We start from the raw sequence: 24,672 nt of genomic DNA, 5'->3' as shown, positions 1-24,672 counted from the left end.
AGCAGAGTGAGGGCCCGCCTCGGAGACTCTGCTAATGAGGAGGAGGGGTGGTGGAGCAGGATATGTCGGGGATAGAGGAGGAAGAACAAGCCAAGGAGGACGCGCATATACGGTGTACATATGAGGCAACCATTACTTACACTATGTGTGAAATGCTGTTATTAAAATATACCTCTAAATTTTCAAAAACAACCACTGTTAATTTCTACACTTTAATTTCTACACGTTTAGCTTTGTGCTACATTTGAACAGTCGTATGTGTTGAGTTTTCATGTTCTCCCCATGTCTGTGTGGGTTTTTGTTATGGACCGAAACCATGGCTTGTGTATGAGACCCTCGAGACTGGCATCAAAGAACTTCTGTGACCCAGGTAATGGCAGGTGGTTACTGGAAAGATGTGTGGCTATATGTGATACATACAGTTTAAACGTAACAGTGAATCAGCTTATAATACAGTAAATCTAATTGCGTAGATTAAAATGGGTTCGTGAACTGCAATGTTGTAACAATGGACTGGTTCAACTCCTTCGAACTTCTTTGAAGTCTTTGGACCTCTAGTCTCTGTGGTTCCTCGCTTTTCTTTAAGAACTGGTAACACCGAGCCCTTACACGGATCTACAACATTATACACTGAGAATGGTATAATTTAACATAATAATTCATGTTAGACATCGTTTATTTACTTCTTAAACAGACACATATTTAAAGATCTCTAAATCTGAGGAATGGTGAAACTACCTAACATTACTCATCCTGTCTGTGACATTAAGTAAGGTAGCTAGCTAGCTAACTACAACACTGGGAACCAGCTAACGATTTACCATCATAATCAAAAATAAACTGCTCAAAAAAGAATTTATATCCTTTATCGAGTTTTGCACATTTGGTGCTCAATAGCTCTCCCACAATTCTGACCACATTGTCCTGCCTAAAGCGTGGGAGTTCAGCCAAAGATGCGAATAATGAAATGCAGCCATATTCGTAGCAGAGCGGCATTTACACATAACCTCCCCCGGAACTTGACCCCTCCTCCGTGCGTGAAAAACGCCTATTTCAAATGAGCTCGGGCCCAGAGAAGGTGGCAGCATTTATTTGTCCGTTAAACCAATAAATGAATAATTTGAAATGAAATCTGAAAACAAATCTTTAAAAAAATCCTCTCAAAACTATCATAAAACAGTGTCTCAGTCATCAGACAGTGAATTCATAACCATTTCATGTAGTAACTTTCTGTGAGGGAGCTTTTAGAGGTGGGCGTCTGGTTCCTATCACCACCACTGTAAACAGTTCTGGCACTGTAAGTTTATCTAGAACAGAGCGTTTCACTTTTTTGGTGCTAGCCATATAGAACAATTTTCAAAAAGGTTATACATAGAACCATATACAACACATTCTCTGTCAGTCTGAAGAACCATTTCTCCATTCAGAGAACATATTAAGCATGCAGATGATTCTATCTGGAAACCATAGTACTCAATAGAACCATTGTCTTTACTAAAGAACCCTTGAAGAACCATCTTGTTTTGGAGAACCATCTTGTTTTGAGTGTGGTGAAATAGTTCTCCAGATTGATAGAGAACGTGTTGTATGGTTCTATATGATGTTAAGCTTGTGACAATGGCAGAACCCTTTTTTGGTACTAGCTGTATAGATCCATTTTCAAAAAGGTTCTACACAGAACCATATACAATACATTCTTCATCAGTCTGAAGAAGCATTTCACCGTGCAGAGAACCAGTTAATCCTGCAAATGGTTCTATGTAGAACTCATTGCTCTAAACAGAACCGTTCTCTTTACTAAAGAATCTTTTGAAGAGTGTGTGCTGTTGTAATGCTCACTCGGGTCGCTGGGGGGCGCCACACCAAGCTCTGTATCCGCGCCGCTGCTGGTTCTGTGTCCGCGGGGGTTCTGCGGATGGCCGGCCGGTCTGCGTCGCTTTGTCCGCCCGTTGGGCGGCGCTGTGGGCGGCGTGGCGCAGGATGGCGGCGGCAGGCTGTGAGGCGCCGCGCTGCCTGGAGGACTCCTCGGACAGCGAGCCGGAGCACCGCGGCTCCCCGCACAAGCTCATCCGCAAAGTGTCCACCTCGGGGCAGATCCGCAGTAAGGTGGGTGCCGCGGGGCCGGGGGGGAGTGGGAGAGCGGGGCAGCCTAGCCGGGGAGCGGGGCTCGGAGCCGGGGGAGAGGGGTCTGGCTCTCCAGCCCAGCGCTGCAGGCCTCACCGCAGCCTCGGTGTTTCCTGAGCGCTGCGGGCGCCAGAGGCGCACTTACGCGCGGTCACGCTGAGAGAGGCAGCTGCTTTCAGATAACGGTTCAGCGGAGAGAGCATCAGCTCAGCAGCGCTGCGGCTCGTACATTCACACCGCACTGAATTAGTGACGCTTTAAAAAGTGCTAATTTGAACGTTTTAATTAATAATAATATTATTAATGGTGTTTTAAATGCAGAATGAAGCTCAGACAGCAGTTCAGCGGAGGAGGCGCAGAGTATTACACTGTTATTTACATTGAATGTGCAGTAACTGGCAACGCTTAGAGCTAAAAAAAGCACAAATAAAATATGAAAAATTAATATAATTTTGTGTTTTCTGCAGCTAATAGCAATTTTAGGTCCCTGCAGCGTAGTTGCTTTTTTGGATATATTCATATTTTTGGTGTTTTTTACATTGAAACATTAGTTTAAAATAAAAATTTAATTTAAAATAAAAATTTAATTTAACTTAATGTGGAGAGTTAATGTCGTTTATGAAGCATATTAATTTCCCACACGTGTGATTTCAGTCTTTAAATGCTTTTAAAGTTACAAAATTTCTTTTTTTTTTTTTTACTGAAACTGTTTTAATATGTTCGATCAAAACACACCTTTTGTTGCTGATCAGTCTATTAATAAAAAACGAATCAGAAACCCTGTTTTTATTTGTGTTTACTGTGACGTGGGCAGATCAACAGATTTTTCAAAGCTAACTGAACCTCCTTTTGATGTAAACATAAGAGGAAATGGGCAAAAGTGTGGGCAGCTAAGCAAGGAGTCTCACAGAGAAACAAAATAAAAGTCATTTTCTTTATATTCACAATTTCTGCATGTTCTTAATAATGATAATTATTAATTATTAATCTTAATGTAAATAATATTACATTCAGATATATTTGACTCTGCCAAAGCGAATGCAGTTTACCATTTCTATCCAAATCAGTGAAAACACAAAGTCGAGTTGAAGAAAGTTGTTCTAGATGGAAACATGAACACTCAAAGAGACGTTTGTGTGATTAAATGGTTCTCTGCATGGTGAAACGGTTCTTCAGATTGACGGAGAATGTGTTGTAAATGGTTCCTTATAGCACCAAAAAGGGTTCTGCTATAGTTACAAGGTCAGTCTTTTTGGATTGATCGGTGGCGTCAATCTGAGGAACGCTTTAATCATGCAGATCGTTCCCTGGTTTAATTTAGAAGCACCGTCTTTACTGAAGAACCCCTGAAGAACCGTCTTCTTAAGTGTGAGGGAAGTGTGTGTCTGACGTCAGCGTGTGGTCAGTTCGCCGGGCAGCACCTTCTGTTAGGATGGAGAAAAATGATTATCCTCTCTCTCTCTCTCTCTCTCTCTCTCTCTCTCTCTCTCTCTCTCTCTCTCTCTCTCGCTGTCTCTCTGTCTCTCTCTCTCTCTGTACTCTCTCTCTCTGTACTCTCTCTCGCTGTCTCTCTGTACTCTCTCTCTCTGTCTCTGTCTCTCTGTACTCTCTCTCTCTCTCTCTGTCTCTGTCTCTCTCTCTCTCTCTCTCTCTCTCTCTCTCTCTCTCTGTACTCTCTCTCTCTCTCTGTTCTCTCTCTCTCTCTCTCTGTACTCTCTCTCTGTTCTCTCTCTCTGTCTGTACTCTCTCTCTGTTCTCTCTCTCTCTCTTTGTCTCTCTCTCTCTCTCTGTCTCTGTCTCTGTACTCTCTCTCTGTCTCTCTCTCTCTGTTCTCTCTCTCTCTCTCTCTCTCTTTCTCTGTTCTCTCCCTCCCTCTTTCTCTCTCTCTCTCTCTCTCTCTCTCTCTCTCTCTCTCTCTCTCTCTCTCTCGCTGTACTCTCTCTCTGTACTCACTTGCTGTACTCTCTCTCTCTCTCTCTCTGTGTACTCAGTTCAGTTCAGTTCAAGGTTCAGTTCTCTTTTCTTGTTCCTTTTTGACGATGCTTTGGCAATACTGTAGCTGAATATGGTCATACCAATAAAGCTTATTGAACTGAACTCTGTACTCTCTCTCTCTCTCTCTCTCTCTCTCTCTCTCTCTCTCTCTCTCTCTCTCTCTCTCTCTGTGCTCATTCTCTCTCTGTCTCTCTGTACTCTCTCTCTCCGTACTTACTCTCTCTCTTTCACTGTACTCATTCTCACTCTCTCTCTCTGTACTCTCTCTCTGTTCTCTTCCTCTCTCTCTCTCTCTCTCTCTCTGTACTCTCTCTCTGTTCTCTCCCTCTCTCTCTCTTCTCTCTCTCTCTCGCTGTACTCTCTCTCTCTCTTGCTGTACTCACTCTCTCTCTCTGTACTCTCTCTCTCTCTCTCTCTCTCTCTCTCTCTCTCTCTCTATTGCTCTGAAAGTCTGAACCTTCCAAGAAAGTGTTTTCACACTGCAGATGATCCGAACCGCGGAAGGTTCCGTTTGATGCGGGCCGAGACCACCTCTTTTGGTCAGACCATATTTTGGTATTTCCGTCCGAGGCTCCTTTCACACCTGCTATTTTAGTTTGGACCAAACTGAAAAGTCCAAAGGTCCAGACCAAACAAGGTAGATGTGAAAGCACCTGGAATGGTAGAGTAAGTTTTTTGTTGTACTTTTAAATTTAATTTTAATTTAATTTTTATTAAAAGAAGACACAGACGAAGAAGAAACTGATCCGCTGAGTATAAACAGCGGCAAAGCTACTGTTTTTCTTTAAGCCAGTGCGACTCAGACATTCTGATAAAATACCGTTTATAGTTAAAATAGCTAAAATAATACGTTATGGTGCAAATCAGATGTTCTGATGAAATAAATAAATTAATATTAATAATAATTAAAGTAATAAGTTAATAGTTAGAACAATAAGTTAGGCTGAAGCTCTGCTGCTGGCTGCATTCTGCTTTTTACGATTTAATTAATAATGTTTTAATAATAACGATAGTAGCAACAATAATAGTACTAGTAATAACAATAATAGTTGTTATTTTTTGTGTATTATTGTGATTATTATATTTTTTTTGCTTTTGTTGATATCGTGATATCATTATGGTCCGAGCAGTAGAAAATACAGTGATATGACCCGTGTGCCGACCCCTGATACACACTTGTTATGACATGCACTGTAATGCACTGTAAATGTCCTGTCACTCATGAGTGCCCTTTTCTGATCAGTCAGATTTCAGTCCGTCTGAAGGTGAGATCAAAGCGTCTCTGCGGTCAGACTGAGTCTATTTTAAACCTATAACTGTGGACCGACCTTGCTTGCATCCGGCCTTCAGCCCCATCACAGCGTGAGAACCTCACTGTGAACCAGCAGCATCTCACAGCAGAGATAGAGTCCGCCTTAAATGACTCGCGACTCCACCTTAAATGTCTCATTACTCCATGTTAAATGACTCATGACTCCACCTTAAATGACTCTCAACTCCACCTTAAATGACTCATGACTCCAGCTTAAATGACTCATGACTCCACCTTAAATGACTTGTGAAATTTCACCCTGGGAAAAACAAATATAAACAAACCTGATTAAATTAGGAGTGCGATTGTTAATCCGGTCAGCTGCAAAAAGCTAATATTTTGATAATCAGTCGTTAATATAAATTAATCGATTAATCGCGTAAACGTGGCCTGTAAATGTTCTGACGGACTGAGGTTCTGTTCACTAAGAGCTGAATGATCACCATGGAAAAGCAGGCTTTGTTTAAGCTGCCCTTTACAAAGGGAATTAATTGACTGGCAATCGATTAATCGGCTTAAATGAGGCCTGAAAAGTGCTAAATTATGATGATAAGCAATAAATCACACAATAAATATGTACAACCACATTTACAAAAAAATTGGGACGCTGTGCAAAATGTAAATAAAAACTAAATGCAACGATGTGCAAATCATTTAAACCCTATATTTCATTGAAAACACATCAAAGACAACAAATCAAATGTTGAAATTTTATTGTTTTTTGAAAAATATTTGCCCGTTTTGAATTTGATGCCAACAACATGTTCCAAAAAAGTTGGGACAGGGGCAAAAAAAAGGCCGGTAAAGTTGTGTAATGCTAAAAAAAAACACGGGGTGCAAAATCTCACAATTAATTAGGTTAATTAACAACAGGTCAGTAACGTGATTGGGTATAAAAGAGCATCTCAGAGAGGCTGAGTCTTTCAGAAGTAAAGGTGAGGAGGGGTTCCCCACTCTGTGAAAGACTGCACGATCAAATAGTGCAACAATTCAAGAAAAACGTTTCTCAACATAAAATAGCAAAGAACTTTTGTTTTTCACCATCTACAGTTCATAATAACAAAAAGATTCAGAGAATCTGGAGAAATCTCTGTATGTAAGGTACAAGGCTGAAAATCAGTATTTGCTGACCGTGATCTTTGGGCCCTCAGGCGGCACTGCATTAAAAACAGACATGATTCTGTAGTGGAAATCACTGCATGGGCTCAGAAACACTTCAGAAAACTACTGTCTGTGAAAACAGTTCATCACTGCATCCACAAATGCAAGATAAAACTCTAAAACGCAAAGTAGAAATCATATATAAACAGGATCCAGAAACGCTGCCACCTTCTCTGGGCCTGAGCTCATTTAAAATGGACTGAGGGAAGTGGAAAAGTGTCCTGCGGTCTGACGAATCAACATTTGAAATTTTTTTTGGAAATCATGGACACTGTGCCCTCTGGGCTAAAGACCACTCAGCTTGTTATCAGTGCACAGTTCAAAAGCCAGTATTCATGATGGTATAGGGGGCATTAGTGCACATGGCATAGGTGACGTGCACATCTGTGAAGGCACCGTTAATGCCTAATGATGTATACATGTTTTGGCTTCATATGCTGCCATCCAGACGACGTCTTTTTCAGGGAAGACCTTAAATATTTCAGCAAGACAATGACAAACCACATTCTGCATGTATTACAACAGCATTGCTCTGTAATAAAAGAGTCCAGGTGCTAAACTGACCTGCCTGCAGTCCAGACCTGTCACCACTGAAACATTTGGCGCATTATGAAATGAAAAAAATGACAAATGAGCCCCTGAACTGAGGAGCAGCTGAACTCCTGTATCAAACAAGAATCGAGCCTCAGATGGGGAGCCTGCACTCTGCTCAGCGACTCGACTCGGACTGGTATGAGGCACTCTGCTCAGTGTGTTAGTCGCTCAGAGCTGATGCTCTGAACCACACAGGGCACAAGTAGGGCAGGTCAGTCTTCCTGTGTGAAGTCAGTGGCGGTGAAGATGTGCCTGTGAGTAAAACCACACGCTCGTCCTCCGAGACGCTCTCTCTCACTCTGAGAAGCCTCACTGCCTCTTACTGTCAGCGGAAACCATCACGAGAAGGTCAGTGGGAGAGAGCGAGATGAGCTTCACGAGCTTAGAGAGTCGGAAGAGCCTCACATGGAGACGCACAGCGAGCAGGTCTGGAGAAACGTGCATATGTTTTAGCGGAATAGTTCTATTTTGTGTGTATATAGTATATATTTACCTAAACTTACATACGTAATAATAATAATAAATACCTAATATAAATTTTGCACAAAGGTAACGTTGTTACTTAACGTATTTAGGTCATTTTCTAAGTGAAAGTAAGTTTAGCATTTCCTATATAGGAAACGAACAAACCATTTGTGGCAATTTTTGCTAATCATATTGCTAAATTTCTGCTTATTTGCCGAGTTTAACATTTCTATTATATTCTACAGCATAAAACTTTAAAAAGTTGCTTTAGAAACACTTGTGTGTATACATATATGTGTACATATGTATGTATATATATATTTGTATGTGTATATATATATATATATATACACATATACATGTATAAATGTTGTCGGAAGAAAACCTCCTATCTCCAAAATACTAACTTTACAGGAGAAGAAAAAAGGCTACTTCACTTTTAATGTAAGTCAATGGAACCAGAATTTTTTCAAAGTAATTTTGGGTCGTTTCTTTTGGTCCATTCATCATGAAATTTAAACACAGTGTAAAGGTCAACAGGCATTTTCAGATTATTTCAAAAACTGAAAAACAAAAATAGAGATACAAGGTTTTGTTCCGACAGCAGCAAAATATATATATATATAAATTTACACACACACACAAAACAGGTAGTTCCAAGATATTAAAGCCGTTGTGCTGTTCATTATGTAATATTTCGCCGTGATGTTGCTTTGTAGCCACAGCCGACTGTTACCAGACATCTCCTGGTTTGGTATTTGTTTATTGTGATTATTATTAGAAAATAAATGCAGTTGCTTTTGAATATTCACGCATTATGTCATATAGTTTGTTGGCACTGCATAAACAGTGAGCTGGTCCACAACATCTGACGCCGTATGTGAGAGACAGAAACGTGCTAGTGTGTTTTTCACACTTCAGATCGTCGCTGCTGCGCAAAAACCTTGTATGTCATTTTTTACTTTAATTTTTAGTTTGAAAGCTCCTGTTACCTTTTACACTGAGTTTAAATGACATGCTTAAACCATGATGAACAGACCAGAGATGCTCCAACACCACTTAGAATAAAGCCTGTTTACTCTGACCTTCGTTACAAGTTAAGGAAGTTTTTTCTTCTTCTGTAAAGTTACTCTTTGTTCCTAAATCAACAATATATATTTTAAGGAATGCAGCCATTTTTATAGCTACTTATAAAATGTAAATTTTACTTATTGAGATAACTATAAGAAATAATACATATTAAAATAAAATATAATTTTTAATTTTTTTTTTATTTAATTTTAATAAAATAAAAAATATTTGCTGGCCACCCCGTCACGCAAAATCTACAGTACAAATCAAGTGTTCTTCTTTCTTTCTTTCTTATTATTATTATTATTTTTTTTTGCAATATTGTAGTTCTGCATTGAGGCTATTTTCATGCATTAACTGCTGAAAACCTGATGTTAGATGGTCTAACCGTGGTAAGAGGCAGCATGGCAGCCAGTTTAGCATGAAATATTCCAGCATTGGTGTAATGGGGCAATTTGGCACACAAACAGGTGCGATTAATGAGGTCAGGTCTGTTTTTTTGGGTAAGCGGATCGTGTAATCAAAACTACGGAGGACAAAAAGTGTAATGTGACAAAATGTCAAATCAACACATTCATTTAGTGAAGATCTCGTGACTGAATTTTAACCATTTTTTCTCTTCAAATTTGTTTACAAATATTGTTCAAACATCCTGATGGAAATACATCAAATTACACATTAAACCAGGGGTCAGCAACAGAGCTACATGCGGCTCTTTTACTACCCTGTTGTGGCTCCACAGCAGAATTAGGTTTGTAGGTAAAAATAAAATAATCCTCCTTTACAGTAAAATAAAGCTCTGCTGATCGTTCAACACAGTTTAACAATAAATGGTCTTAAACTCTGGAGTTAATGTAGAACTGCTAAATCACCCTTTAACCCTGAAGATCAGCACAGACTGCTGGTCACCATAGCAACACTGACAACAGTCTCACCTAGCTAGTAGTATTTAAGACAAACATCGATAATTTGGAGATGAATGGACTTTTTTGCGTTTATAATCACTCCAGCTGGTTTCCTGATACGTTTAAACTGACAAACACTAAAACATCACGAAGCTGAATTCAGCTTCTCGTTTGAATCGTCCCATTCCACCTTAAATGGTGCCCGAGGATTGTAACTACTGCACCATTTATGGTGGAACGGGAAAATTTGAATAAGAAGCTGGTGAATGAGAAGCGACTTCAGCCTCGTAAAAAACCAAACAATGAGACGTTTTACAAGAAACTGTTCTACTTTTGTGGAAAAGTTTCCTGCTGGAGATGCGAGAAAAGCGGCTATAGCTGTTATTAAAGCAGAGCAAAGAAAGTCTGTGTTTCCCTTTATATTGTATTTTTAGTCTGTACTAGAACATTAACACATACTGATACACATTTACAGCCAAGATGGTACAGTGGACATAAAATGTTGAGGCTCCCAAAGTGGTTTGATTTTTGTTGAAAGGACAACGTGACTCTTCTTAACATTTGGGTTGACCACAGCTTTAGGCTTTTAACATGACCAGACATTCGAACTAACAAGGTAGAAAAGATCCGCTGTGACTTTAATGTACAAAACACCTTTGAATGGAATCAGTAACGAATGACCAGTGCTGGGCGGTGTTGTCGGCGTATTATCGCTTCAAATTTCGTACGCGGGTTTATTACGTAACTGCACTGCAGTCCAGAGGATCTTCTACTCAGTGCTGCTCAGCTGATGTAGCTCCTGATTCAGAGCGGAGGGTGAGGTTTGGAGCCCTGCTGTGGAAGATCTAACGCCTCATAAAGAGCCCTCTGTTTCAGCACTGAGGGTGATGATGGTGGTGATGATGATGTTATATAACTAGAACAAACTTCATCGGAGTGACCTGTGTGTGCGCAGACGGTTCTGAAGGAGGGGCAGCTGATGAAGCAGACCAACTCCTTCCAGCGCTGGAAGAGACGATACTTCAAGCTCCGCGGGAGAACGCTGTACTACGCTCAGACGGCCAAGGTCAGTGAGTCCCTCTTTACCTTCGTTACAGTGTCCGTTCTTTTCAGGAGCCTCACTTTCAGTTCCTCAAAGAATCTGCAGACACACCTCCAAAGTTCAGTCTTAGAAGCTGGTTGATCGTTTTTTGAAGTAATCAAACACATTCAGTGGTGTTGAGGTCTGGACTCTGGGGTGGTCAGTCCATCGTTCAGCTTCTTTGTTTGGTGTGTCCGTCTCCTTTTCTCAGTGAGGTTCTTCTTGAACAGCTACACATCCTTTCAGACCCACAGCGCTGAGTCGTCTTCTCACAGTGGAAGGATGGACAGAAACACCTGTGGATGTTTTCAGATCTGAAGCAGCTTGATTTTCTCCTCTCTCTCAGAGATGAAAGCTTTCAGTGCTGTTTATCTGATATTATCTGGGGGCAGTTTTGGGGTCTACCAGGGTCTTCCACGTTGTTGTTAGGAGACACATTTTCTCTGAAGCTGGTAGTTGATTGGTTCTTAGGAGTATCTAATTAATAGTATAGTATGAATAATTCTTATTAATAAATCTGATTTGTAGCACTTTCAGACATGGTGACAGTACAGCCAGGACCACAGGAGGTGATTGAACATGTTTATTGGTTGGTGTTGCGGTGATCAATAGAGTTGATTGGTTGATGTTGCTGTGATTGATCAACAACAACCATTCAACATGATCAGTCATCCAAACAGGAAGTGATTAGGATGATTGATCATGTTAATTAGTTGTTGTTGAGGTGATTCATCATCTTGATTGTTGTTGAAGTGATGGGGTTGATTGGTTGGTGTTGAGGTGATTGATTGGGTTGGTTGCTTGGTGTTAAAATGATTGATCAGGTTGATTGGTTGGGTTTGAGGTGATTGGGTTGATTGGTCTTGAGGAGATTGATTGGGTTGATAGGTGTTGAAGTGATTTGATCAGGTTGATTGGTTGGGTATGAGGTGATCGGGTTGATTGGTTGGTGTTGAGGTGATTGATTGGGTTGGTTGGTTGGTTGTGTGGTGATTGATCGGGTTGATTGGTTGGTGTGGCGATTCGTCGGGTTGATTGATCGGGGTGTTGTGGTGATTGATCAGGTTGATTGGTTGGGTTTGAGGTGATCGGATTGATTGGTTCGTGTTGAAGTAACTGTTGATTGGTTGATGTTGAGGTGGCTAAATGTGTTAATTGGTTATTGATTCTGTTGTTTCTGTGCTACTTGCAGTCGATCATCTTTGACGAAGTGGATCTGACGGACGCCAGTGTAGCCGAGTCCAGCACCAAGAACGTCAACAACAGCTTCACCGTGAGTGACGCACACACGGTTACATCATTACCATTAAAATCTTCTAATTAGAAATTAATTTTATATTAAATCTTTGTTGTACTCTAGCTTAAAGATCGTTAATAGTTTGGTGAAAATCAGATTTACTCATTTTTCTCCCAGTGTAGTCGATCAGTGAGGAGGTGTTCGGTGCCTGAAGTTTGCTTCTGTAGTTTTAGCACTGGAGCTATGAGGCTAATGTAGCTAACATGTAATGGAAGCTTATAACCCACCAATTAGCATGGTGCTAACTGCACACCTGAATAATACTCAAGAACGTGTGGAGGTGTTCAGTATCTCTACTAGACTTGATTGTGTGGTTTCTGATACTGTATGACTGTTTTTGATAAACATGGACTAAAGTACATTAGCAGAGCTGAACACAGTACCAGCCACCATGACGCATGAATTTTGTACAAGTTTTTGTGTAAAATTACCTTAAAACAGTAACAGCATGTTAATATACATATAAAAATCTCTTATTTTTTAAACAGTGTATTAAAAGTATAATTTTAGTTGTACTGTGTACGTTTTAGTTCAGTAACATTTATATGTATTAGACTATAATGCAGTAACTATATCACTGCACTTGGGTGAAATATATGTGACCAAACTAAAGTATACACAAAAATATGTGTATAATTTCATCAAACTAAAATATATACATAATGTCATCAAACTAAGATATATACTGAAGAACGTAAAGCTGCCTAAAACTAAAATCCATACTAAAGTAGGTAACTAAACTAAAATATGTATGACCAAACAAAAATGCATGCTAAAATGCATTCTCAAAAACTTTTACAGGGTTACAGTATTTTTACAAGTCAGAGTTAAATATAAATAGTAGCTCTGAAGCAGTGAGGAATTCAGAGTTACAAACTTTAAAACTGCTATTTATGTATTTTGCAGTGTCAGCGTTTATTTGGGCAGAGAAAGTTGAGATGTGTTCAGTGTTTCAGTCTGATTTCTAAACTACACAGTGCGTAGAGGCCTGTTAGTGATTACAGCGTCCTGAACACACACACACACACTCACACACACACAGACAGACAGCTGAAGCCCACTCTCTTTCTTTTCTGAGTTTTTTTTTTGTGTTTTATTCAGTCTGAAAGTTTCAGTTTCCTCTGATCTGATTCACACACTGTGTGTGTGTGTGTGTGTGTGTTTTTGAAGTTTATTTATAGTTGACATTTGGACTGATTTAGTTTTAATAGCAGGGTGGAGGTTTTGCTTGTGTATGTGTGTATCCGGTCTCTGCGGTGGCTGTGTGTGAGTGTGAGTATGTGTGTGTGTCATTGCTAAAAAAAGAGTTCAATGTGCTGTTTCTTTTATAGAATTCTTTTTTTTTTTGTTCCAGAAAAACAAAGGAATAATAAGTAGTTTTTTTTTTCAGCAACTATATTTGGTAATACATAAAGTTATCAAACTAAACTGTATACTGAAATACAAGTAAACAAACTAAACTGTATACTAAAATTCATAGTTATCAAACTAAACTATATACTAAAGTACAAGTAACCAAACTAAATTATGTACTAAAATACAAGTAACCAATTTAAACTATATACTAAAATACATAAAGTTACCAAACTAAATGATATACTAGAATACATAAAGTTGCCAGACTAAACTGTATTCTAAAATACATAGTTACCAAACTAAACTATATACTAAAATACATAAAGCTACCAAATTAAACTATATACTAAAATACAAAGTTACCAAACTAAACTATATACTAAAATAATAGTTACCAATTTAAACTATATACTAAAATACATAAAGTTACCAAACTGAATGATATACTAGAATACATAAAGTTGCCAATCTATACTATATTCTAAAATACATAGTTACTAAACTATATACTAAAATACATAAAGCTACCAAACTCTAAACTATATACTAAAATACATAAAGTTACCAAACTAAACTATATACTAAAATACTTAGTTACCAAACTGAACTATATATTAAAATATGTAAAATTACCAACCTAAACTATATACTAAAATACATAGTTACCAAATTAAACTATATAATAAAATACATAGTTACCAGACTAAACTATATGTTAAAATTCATGAAGTTACCAAACTAAACTGTATACTAAAATTCATTAAGTTACCAAACTAAACTATTTACTAAAATTCATAGTTACCAAACTAAACTATATACTAAAATACATAGTTACCAAACTATATACTAAAATACATAAAATTACTAAACTATATACTAAAATAAGTTACCAAACTAAACTATATACAAACATACAGTTACTAAACTAAACTATATGCTAAAATAATAAAGTTACCAAATTAAACTATATACTGAAATACATTAAGTTACCAAACTAAACTATTTACTAAAATGCATAGTTACCAAACTAAACTGTATACTAAAATTAACGAAGTTTCCAAACTAAACTATATACTAAAATACAAAGTTACCAAACTAAACTATATACTAAAATAATAAAGTTACCAAATTAAACTATATACTAAAATACAAAGTTACCAAACTAAATGATATACTAGAATACATAAAGTTGCCAGACTAAACTGTATTCTAAAATACATAGTTACCAAACTAAACTATATACTAAAATAATAAAGTTACCAAATTAAACTATATACTAAAATACAAAGTTACCAAACTAAACTATATACTAAAATAATAGTTACCAAACTGAACTATATATTAATATATGTAAAATTACCAACCTAAACTATATTCTAAAATACATAGTTACCAAATTAAACTATATAATAAAATACATAGTTACCAGACTAAACTATATGTTAAAATTCATGAAGTTTCCAAACTAAACTATTTACTAAAATTCATAGTTACCAAACTAAACTATATACTAAAATACGTAGTTACCAAACTATATACTAAAATACATAAAATTACTAAACTAAACTATATACTAAAATAATAAAGTTACCAAATTAAACTATATACTGAAATACATTAAGTTACCAAACTAAACTATTTACTAAAATGCATAGTTGCCAAACTAAACTGTATACTAAAATTAATGAAGTTTCCAAACTAAACTATATACTAAAATACATAGTTACCAATCTAAACTTCATACTAAAGCACATGAAGTTACTAACTATATATTAAAATGTTAGTATTGTTGCTTTGTGGACAGATAAAACGTCATTTCTGCTGTTTTTGTTTTTTTGATGTTGACAGTTGTGCTGATAGAAAATAAGTGGGCGTAGCATTAAGACGTATTTACACCAGCACTGTCGTCACTACAGCAACAGTATAGAGATTAAACAGCCGATAGGTCTTCTGTTCAGCTTTACTGATATTAGAATTTTATTTGTTGTTATGACAACCCTAAATAACTCTGACATAAGGCTGAAATCCTCTCTCTCTCTCTCTCTCTCTCTCAGTCTGTCTCTCTGTCTCTGTCTCTCTCTCTCTCTCTCTCTCGTTCTGCAGGGGGAGGGGTCTCTCTTCCCCTTTTACAGGAAGTTGATTTGCGTCACTTTGCTGGAAAAAGGAGGAGAGAGAGAAGGAAAGGAAAAGAAGGAGAGAGAGAGAGAGACAGAGAGCTAGAGAGAGAGAAGCCGGTGTAATAGGACTCTGAGAGAGAGAAACAGAAAAGGAGAGACAGAAAGAGAAGAGAAAAGCAGAGTGAGAGAGGAAAGAGTAGAGAGAGAGAGTTATTTAGAGGAACAGCAGTGAGCTGGACTGAGTGGACGACTTCAGCTAAAAGTAAGAGAAAAATGAGAAGAATGTGAGTGTGTGTTTGTGTGAGTGAGTGTGTGTGTTTGTGTGAGTGTGTGTGTGTGTGTGTGTGTGTTTAAATCTGACCAAACTGTTAAACCTCTTTACATAACCATCACTTTAACCCTTAAACTGACTTTTTCAATAACTTGTGTGAATTATTCAGTATCTACTGTAACTTATTCAGTATCTACTGTAACTTATTCAGTATCTACTGTAACTTATTTAGTATCTACTGTAACTTATTCAGTATCTACTATGAATTATTCAGTATCTACTATAACTTATACAGCATCTACTGTAACTAATTCAGTAGCTACTATGAATTATTCAAAGTCTACTATGAATTATTCAGTATCTACTGTAAATATTCAGCATCTACTAAGAATTATTTAGTATCCACGCTTAATTATTCGGTGTCTGCTATGAATTGTTCAGTATTTACTCTGAATTATTCAGTATTTAGTATGAATTCATAAATATTGTTTTTCACTAACTACTAAATAATTCAGTACTAGTAATTACTAACTAGTGTATACTGTTGGGGGTCTTCTATGAGTTATTCTTTGCTGTAGATTATTTAGATTTTGCTCTGACGCTAAACTGTAAACTGTGTTATTCTCACGTTATTTTAAGTATATTTTTACTGCTCGTTAGCTACATTAGCCTCGTAGCTCCAGTGGGCTGTGTGTGGAGTAAGTGGGGAAGTTTGAGTTTATTAGACTTTTCACTGAACTGAGTCTTTAAGGGATGAACAGCCGCTTAGTAACGGACTGGGTTAAACACGCTCAGGCTGTGTTGGAGCCTCTGAAGCCGGAACCCCCTCAGCGGGACTCGATATGATCAGCGTCGGACAGGAAGCCGTGCTGGAGGCGTTTGACGGTTTATAAACAGCGTGATGTTCATGTGATTACAGACAGAACTCTGAGCTTTAATTAGCTCCGATAGTGACTCTGTTCCTCTGTGGAAACAGTGAGAGTGACTCTGACACAAGTGTCACTCTTATTACTGTTCACAGCCAAATCACCACTGCAGTGGAAAAAACACTGGCTAACTGTAAATGATGATGATTTTAATAACATGCACAAATAAAAGCTGCAGTGTTTACCGCAGCGCTGATGAATTCAAAATAAAATAAGAAACGATGATGTAATATTAAGCTGTATTAATGGTGCTGTAACAGCTCGGCTCAGCCTCGGTGCTCCACAGGAGTTTTACAGGAAGGTTCTGTGATTTGCATGGTGGAGTCAGCAGAGCTGCCCGGTTTAGGGGGCAGTTAACTGATAGAAACGAATAAACACATGTCCACAGATGTAAAATGTAAATGTAAGGATGTCTAAAGAAATAAATTGTGAAATAAATTTAAAGATCCAAAGAAAGAAAACATAAATAAAGAGGTCCAAAGAATTAAAATGTGAATAGAAATGTCTGCAGGACTAAATCATGAATAAAAAGCATCATAAGGAATAAAATACGAGTATATAGAATAAAACTGTCCAAACTGTTTAGAGTAAACTTAACTGACTGCCTGAGTTCCTGGAATTTGGTACTGAGAAGTCTGTGTGTGTGTGTGTGTGTGTGTGTGTGTGTGTGTGTGTGTGTGAGTGTGTTTGTGTGTGTGTGTGTGTGTGTCTAAGTCAAATTATTATAATCATTATTATTATATACACATATATCATTTCATATCCTTACAAATATACAGTTGTGTGTAGAAGTTTGTGAGATGTAATCAGAGTGATTCAGAGTGGTTTGGTGTGAAATGGTTCAGATGTCTTTACAGTGGTGGTGATAGGAACCAGGGGTCGCCATGACTACAACACAAATATAGACATTTTATTTACTATCCAGAACCACCAGTGAACCTACACGAGTCTTCTGAGTTTATATGGAGTGTTGATGATGGAAAATAGTGGAAAATCTGAAATGATAAGTTTTCTTTGGGGACTATTTTGCCTCACAGCGCCCTGCATGTATCCCTCCACCATGAATGGAGTTTAAGTTCTCTAAACTATCCTAAAACAGTGTCTCAGTCATCAGGCAGTGAATTCGTAACCATTTCATGTAGTAACTTTCTGTGAGGGAGCTTTTAGAGGTGGACGTCTGGTTCCTATCACCACCACTGTGAACAGTTCTGACTCAGTAAGTTTCTCTAGACCGGAGCGTTTCGCACCAAACCACTCTGAACCGCTCTGATTACATCTTAACCACTTAATTATGCAGCAATGTTGAATTGGTGAAGTTCCCCTTTAACACATCCTCTACACAGAACACACTTCTGCATTTTGATAGACAGTTATTTAACATATTGAGGGAAAGATCATGTTTTTTTTCCCGGCCGTAATTAAGTGTGTTGTCTGTAGGGGGTGTGTTAACTTATTTACACTTGTTTTCACATGCAGTTTGATCGGGGGTGCTCAAACCTTTGCACACGATTGTGTATGTGTAATACATATACAGCGCACTCATACGGAATAGGTTTCAAAGGTTCTTTATTTAAGACAGTAGTTCTATAAGTTCCTAGTACCTAGGGGTCATATGATGTCACGTCCTGACAAAGTTTAAAAACAACCAGCTGTGTGTGTGTGTGTGTGTGTGTGTTTGTGTGTGCGTGCATGTGTGTGTTCTTGTTGTGCTATACTTGTGAGGACCCCATGTCCTCACTAGGATAGGACTATATGAATTTTTGCTCAAGCGAGGACATTTTGCTGGTCTTCAGTTGTGTTGTTTTCACTACAATTACTGTTTTTATTTGAAAACCAAAAGAGCAGAAAAATTGCGTTTGGATACTGAGGTTAAGGTTAGGTTTAGGTTTAGGTGTAGTATTCTTTAGCTACAGTAACACAAAAATCAATAGAAACCTTTGGACGTCCTCATATGTATAGCAAGACAAACGTGTGTGTGTTTGAGAGTGTGTGTGTCTGTGTGTGTCTGTGTGTGTGTGTGTGTCTGTGTGTGTTTGAGTGTGTGTGTGTGTCTGTGTGTGTTTGAGTGTGTGTGTGTGTGTGAGTGTGTGTGTGTGTGTGTGTGTGTGTGTGTGTGTGTGTGTTTGAGTGTGTGTGTGTGTGTGTGTGTGTGTGTGTGTTCTGGCTGAGGAAAGCGTGAGTTATTTTTATCCGTGTGGGAACAGAGGAGCTTTTGTAAGCAGCTGAGGAAGAGGATGCTGACGTCTACCCCATGATACACACACACACACACACACACACACACACACACACACACACACACACACACACAGACACACAGCGTTTGGACTAGTGAGCTTCAAACCCAAACAGTCCGGCATATAAAAGACCTCTTGATAGCCGCAGTAAAAAGGAAAGAAAAACTTTTTTTTTTAATATTATATTTTATGCAGAATAACTTTTAAACTATTTGAGCCAGATTAATAATTCTCTCGTACAGGCGTCCCACAATGCTCTGCTACAAATGAAGGCGAAAGATTTGTTTCCAGCACCTGCCGATTATGACCTGCTGAGCCGGACGCTGAGCGAGTGACCGTGTGCCCCGTACGTGGGGCTGACTGTAACAGAGTGGGGGCTCAAGGCGTAACAGTCGCTAGAGAAGTGTGGCAAAGAAACATTCAGTGTCGTTTGAACCCAACCAGCTTTCCAACCTACGTACAGTCGTGTGCAAAAGTTTGTGCACCCCTGGTCAAATTCCCAGTCGCGCCCAGCTGGATCCCCCTCCCTCACCCCTCCCTTTCCAAGCGTGTAGCAGAACCTACGGTGGCCGTCGCCTACTTCGTTTCGCTCCTTCATGTTTCCTCTTCTTAGACGGTGAGGATTCACCCTCTCTCATTTCTTCTTGTGCTAGATTATAAGTCTGATCCTCCATTTGTCCAGATTTGGGTTCTCAAACTTCTCACAGCACAAAACGGTCAGCCAGCCCCGGCAGCTCCACTGATTCTTCTTCGTTCTACGTCTTCCAGCCGAAGCTACAGCGCCACCAAATTCAAGCTGCCGCTTCAGTGTAAAGTCACAAAAGGCGCCCTCTAGAGCCGGGGTTCTCAACCTTTTCCACCTCGAAGCCTGCTTGGAAAATTTTAAATACAGCGTGTCCAGTTCTGCAACATGTGACGTCTAACGGTGAACATAAAGTGTCAACAGAATGGTAGACTCTTGACAAAGATGGTTCTTCGGTAAAGAAAATGGTTCTATATAGAACCATGAACACACAAAGAACCCTTTGCATGATTAAAGGTTTTTTTTGCGCAGTGAAAAGGTTCTTCAAACTGATGCAGAATGTGCTGTATATGATTCTATATAGAATATGATTCTGATGTCAAGCTTCACATAATAGAAGAAACCTTTTTAGTGCTGTAGAGAACCCTTTATAGAACCATCTACGACACATTCTTCATCAATCTGAGGAACCATTTCATGATGCAAAGAACCCTTTATATTATATATATAATATATATAATATATATATTATTATATTGAATGTTTCTACAAAACAGTTTCTCTTTGTAGTGTTGCGAGTGGAAACATTGGGAATATTTTGTTTTTAGAGTCAGTGGGCATTTTTGAAGGCCTCCTATTAATGTTGCTGACCGTTTGAAAACATTTTATATTTCTCTTTTATTGATTAAGTCAATCAAGCCATCACAGGCCTATTACAGATCCCTGGCACCCCATCGGTATTCCCCTGAGGACCACTAGAGGGTTTTTCAGAGCCTACTTGTGGTTGAGGAGCCCTGCTCTAGAGCCAGTGTTTGGTTTGTCCGCTCTGGGCTACTATAGAAACATGGCGGCGGTAGCCTCTGTTGAAAGAGGAGCTGCTCCCTATGTAGATATGAGGGGCTCATTCTAAGATAACAGAAAAAACCCAACGATTAATAGTTACAGCTGATCATACACGAATGACAACATGGTTTTGTTACTGTATTCCTTTTCTGATTATAGCCCCCTAAATATTACCCTGCGTTCACTCTGGGTGCAACTTTTCGCCTCTTGTCGCCTAAATCGCTGATCGCTTGTCGCCTGTGGGTGTTTCTGAACATGGTTGCCATGGTTTCGGCACAAATCAGTAGGAACAGTTACCTAGGAACCAAAAACGGAGCGTACCGTTGCGCAGTGGCAGAGATAAAGTGCGTACTACGCTGCTCAGTGCTCAGTTCCTATTGGTAACCGCCACATCGCTTCACTCCTTATTTGCATAAAGTTAAACTCCACTCAACTTTGTGGCATCGTTGACTCCGCCCACTTTGCATCGCCAACATTCGCGCCGCCTCCTGTCGCCAGAAATCGCCAGCAAATATCTAGAAACTGTGCTGCTGTGGAGCTGCATTCTCTGGAGTGATGGGGCTCCACCAACACTGTTAGGGTGTGTTGGAGTGATTCAACATCAGTCACTGACCTCACTGACCCCACTGACCCCACTAATGCTCCAGTGTTAGTGTGAAGCCTTCCCAGAAGAGTAGAGGCTACTACCGCAGCACAGACCGTCTGAAAGCTGCTGTATGGATGAAATAATAATGTTTATTATTTATCATCTTTTCTCTCCGTGTGTAGATCATCACTCCCTGTCGGCGGCTGATCCTCTGTGCGGAGAACAGGAAGGAGATGGAGGAGTGGATGGCAGCGCTGAAGAGCGTTCAGAACAGAGAACACTTTGAGGTGAGACTGTGTAATATGCACAATCTGAAAAAAGAGGGTTCTTCAAGGGTTCTTTAGTGAAGCAAATGGCTCTTCAATGAACCATGAGCACTCAAAGAACCCTTTGCATGATTTAAAGATGCTTTGCATCTTGAAGTGGTTCTTCAGACTGATGGAGAACGTGTAGTAGAATCTTTTCAAAAACTGTCTGTAGCACATTGTCCATCAATCTGAAGAACGCTTTCAGGATACAAAGAACACTTTAATCATGCAGAGGGTTTTTTGAGTGTTCATGGTTCTATATAGAACCATTTCTTTACCAAAGGACCCTTGAAGAACCCCCTTTTTTAAGTGTGCAGGTTGGGTTTTAGTCAGGCTCTTTCAGCGGAATACCGTGGCTCAATAAATTGTTCAATAAATGGTTATTAAAATGGTTTACCTACAGCTTTCTGCAAATGATGTGATCATAACTGCTGCGAATAACGGATCATAAAATTTCACAAAACCGCTGTATTGCAGCACCGCATTGCTGGACGATTTGATACAAAAAAAATGATGTATTTAAAACTGGAAATGAGAGCTTTTACCGTAGTGTCCCGGTAGAGGACAGTGAGCTAGAACAGGTTGTAGAGAAACTAACTGTGTATTTAGACCAGTGCTGCTAATATCCAGAACCTGAGTTTTTTGTTCTGGCTCTGCTAGTCTGTGAGGTGCGCTGTGTTGAAGGTGTGTGATGTGTGTTGTGTTGTGTGTTCAGTCCACTCAGTACAGTATGGATCATTTCTCTGGGCTCCATAACTGGTACGCCTGCTCGCACGCCCGGCCCACCTACTGCAACGTCTGCAGAGAGGCTCTGAGTGGAGTCACGTCACACGGCCTGTCCTGCGAAGGTGAGTGTGTGTGCAAGTGTGACTTGAATGTGTGTGTGTGTGTGTGTGTGTATAACAGTGTGTGTTGTGTTACAGTGTGTAAGTTTAAGGCCCATAAACGTTGTGCAGTCAGAGCCACTAATAACTGCAAATGGACCACGCTGGCCTCCATCGGCAAAGACATCATCGAGGATGAGGAGGGGGTGAGTGGGAGTTTCACCAAACTATTACCAAACTTTTATCAAACTATCCTCAAACTTTCACCAAACTTTCATCAAACTATCCTCAAACTTTCACCAAATTTTCACCAAACTTTCATCAAATATTCAACAAACTATTACTGAACTATCACCAAATTATCCTGAAACTTTCACCAAACTTTCATCAAACTATCCTCAAACTTTCACCAAATTCTCACCAGACTATCATCAAACCCTCACCCAACTTTCACCCATCACCAAACTTATCATCAAACGTTTATCAAACTCATCACCAAACTGTCATCAAGTGTTCACAGAATTTTCACCAGACTGTATCATCAAACTATTACCAAACTATCACCAAACTTTCATCAAACTATCACCAAACTTTCATCAAACTTTCACCAAACTTTCACAAACTATCACCAAACTTTCATCAAACTTTCACCAAACTTTCACAAACTATCACCAAACTTTCACAAACTATCACCAAACTTTCATCAAACTTTTACCAGACTATCACTTAAAAATGTTAAATGATCTCTTTAATATACTGGACTGTCTTTTTAATGTGCTGCATCGCCCCCAGACTATCAGTGATACGGAGAGTCTCTCTCTCTCTCTCTCTTTCTCTATCTCTCTCTCTCTCTCTCTCTCTCTCTCTCTCTCTCTCTCTGTCTCTATGTCTCTGTCTCTCTCTCTCTCTCTCTCTCTCTCTCTGTGCCTGTCTCTCTCTCTCTCTCTCTCTGTGCCTGTCTCTCTCTCTCTCTCTCTATGTCTCTCTCTCTCTCTCTGTGTCTGTCTCTCTCTCTCTCTGTGTGTGTGTGTCTCTCTCTCTCTCTCTCTCTCTCTCTCTCTGTCTCTGTCTCTCCCTCTCCCTGTATCTCTACGTCTCTCTCTCTCTCTGTAGATCTCTATGCCCCATCAGTGGTTGGAGGGGAATCTCCCAGTGAGTGCGAAGTGTACGGTGTGTGATAAGACGTGTGGCAGTGTGCTCAGACTGCAGGACTGGCGCTGCCTCTGGTGTAAAGCCATGGTGAGTACAGAACTGTTCTGCTTATTAAAAATGTTCTAGATTCTACATGGGCCGGTTTGTCTTGGATAAAAGTTCTCCATTTACAGTCGTACAGTGTACACTGGTGTGGTCCTCTGGATCTCTTGCTTTACTAAACTGGTTTGTGTGTGTGTGTGTGTGTGTGCGTTCAGGTCCACGCGGCGTGTAAGGATCAGCTATCCATGAAGTGTCCGCTGGGTCAGTGTAAAGTCTCTGTGATCCCGCCCACCGCCCTCAACAGCATCGACTCAGACGGTGAGCAGCCAATCACAATCCTCCATCATCAGTACAGCAGCCTCCTCCACCAATCACTGACCCCTTAATCATTACTCTCCCACCACTCCCAGCGAGACCTGGGCTATACAGCCAAAACGCTTGTCACAGTATATGATGTGTGTGTGTCTCTGCGTGTCTGTGTGTGTGTCTGTGTGTGTGTCTGTGTGTGTGTCTGTGTGTGTGTCTGTGTGTGTGTCTGTGTGTGTGTATCTGTGTGTGTGTATCTGTGTGTGTGTGTCTGTGTGTGTGTCTGTGTGTGTGTGTGTTCAGGGTTCTGGAAGGCGTCCTGCCCCCCCTCCTGTACCAGTCCTCTGCTGGTGTTTGTGAACAGTAAGAGTGGAGATAATCAGGGGGTGAAGTTTCTGCGCCGGTTTAAGCAGCTGCTGAATCCAGCACAGGTGTTCGACCTGATGAACGGGGGACCACACCTGGGGTCAGTGATGGACCACTCTATCTGTCTGTTTGTCTGTCTATTTATATGTCTGTCTGTCTGTCTATCTGGATATCTGTCTATCTATCTAGCTATCTATTTGTCCATCTATCTAGCTATATATCAATGAATCTGTCGGTCTGTCTGTCAATTTATCTATCTGTTTATTTGTTCACCTATGGATCCATCTGTCCGTTTATAATGTGTGTGTGTGTGTGTGTGTGTGTGTGTGTGTCTGTGTGTGTGTGTGTGTGTGTGTGTCTGTGTGTGTGTGTGTGTAGTCTGCGTCTGTTTCAGAAGTTCGACACATTCAGGATTTTGGTGTGTGGTGGAGACGGCAGTGTGGGCTGGGTCCTCTCAGAGATAGACGCTCTGACACTGCACAAACAGGTACACACTCTCACACACACACACACACACACACACACACACACACACAGAGACACACAGGCACACACACACTCATACACACACATATATGTATATATATATAC

General features: G+C 39.6%; 1 protein-coding gene across 6 annotated transcripts in view; it reads left to right on the top strand.

Annotated features, from left to right (window-relative positions):
• The first annotated feature begins 1,980 nt into the window (after nt 1-1,980).
• Nucleotides 1,981-24,672, top strand: part of LOC118798374 (diacylglycerol kinase delta-like) — a 45,483-nt gene continuing 22,791 nt past the window's right edge. Inside the window, exons 1-10 of one of the 6 annotated variants that reach the window (XM_036557809.1) lie at nt 1,981-2,106; nt 10,583-10,693; nt 11,901-11,981; nt 21,266-21,370; nt 22,107-22,239; nt 22,315-22,421; nt 23,329-23,454; nt 23,625-23,727; nt 24,019-24,181; nt 24,460-24,568. In XM_036557809.1, the coding sequence (XP_036413702.1) occupies nt 1,981-2,106; nt 10,583-10,693; nt 11,901-11,981; nt 21,266-21,370; nt 22,107-22,239; nt 22,315-22,421; nt 23,329-23,454; nt 23,625-23,727; nt 24,019-24,181; nt 24,460-24,568 (1,164 nt within the window). Of the gene's footprint in view, nt 2,107-4,723; nt 4,786-7,509; nt 7,613-10,582; nt 10,694-11,161; nt 11,278-11,900; nt 11,982-15,567; nt 15,741-21,265; nt 21,371-22,106; nt 22,240-22,314; nt 22,422-23,328; nt 23,455-23,624; nt 23,728-24,018; nt 24,182-24,459; nt 24,569-24,672 lie in introns of those variants that run through there. The other 5 variants (XM_036557829.1, XM_036557823.1, XM_036557815.1 and 2 more) reach the window with 5 other exon arrangements.

Source organism: Colossoma macropomum, unplaced genomic scaffold (genome assembly GCF_904425465.1).
Source record: "Colossoma macropomum unplaced genomic scaffold, Colossoma_macropomum, whole genome shotgun sequence".
Lineage (NCBI taxonomy): Eukaryota > Metazoa > Chordata > Actinopteri > Characiformes > Serrasalmidae > Colossoma > Colossoma macropomum.
Note: the sequence above shows the minus strand (reverse complement) of the source record. Positions and strands in the feature narration are given on the sequence as shown.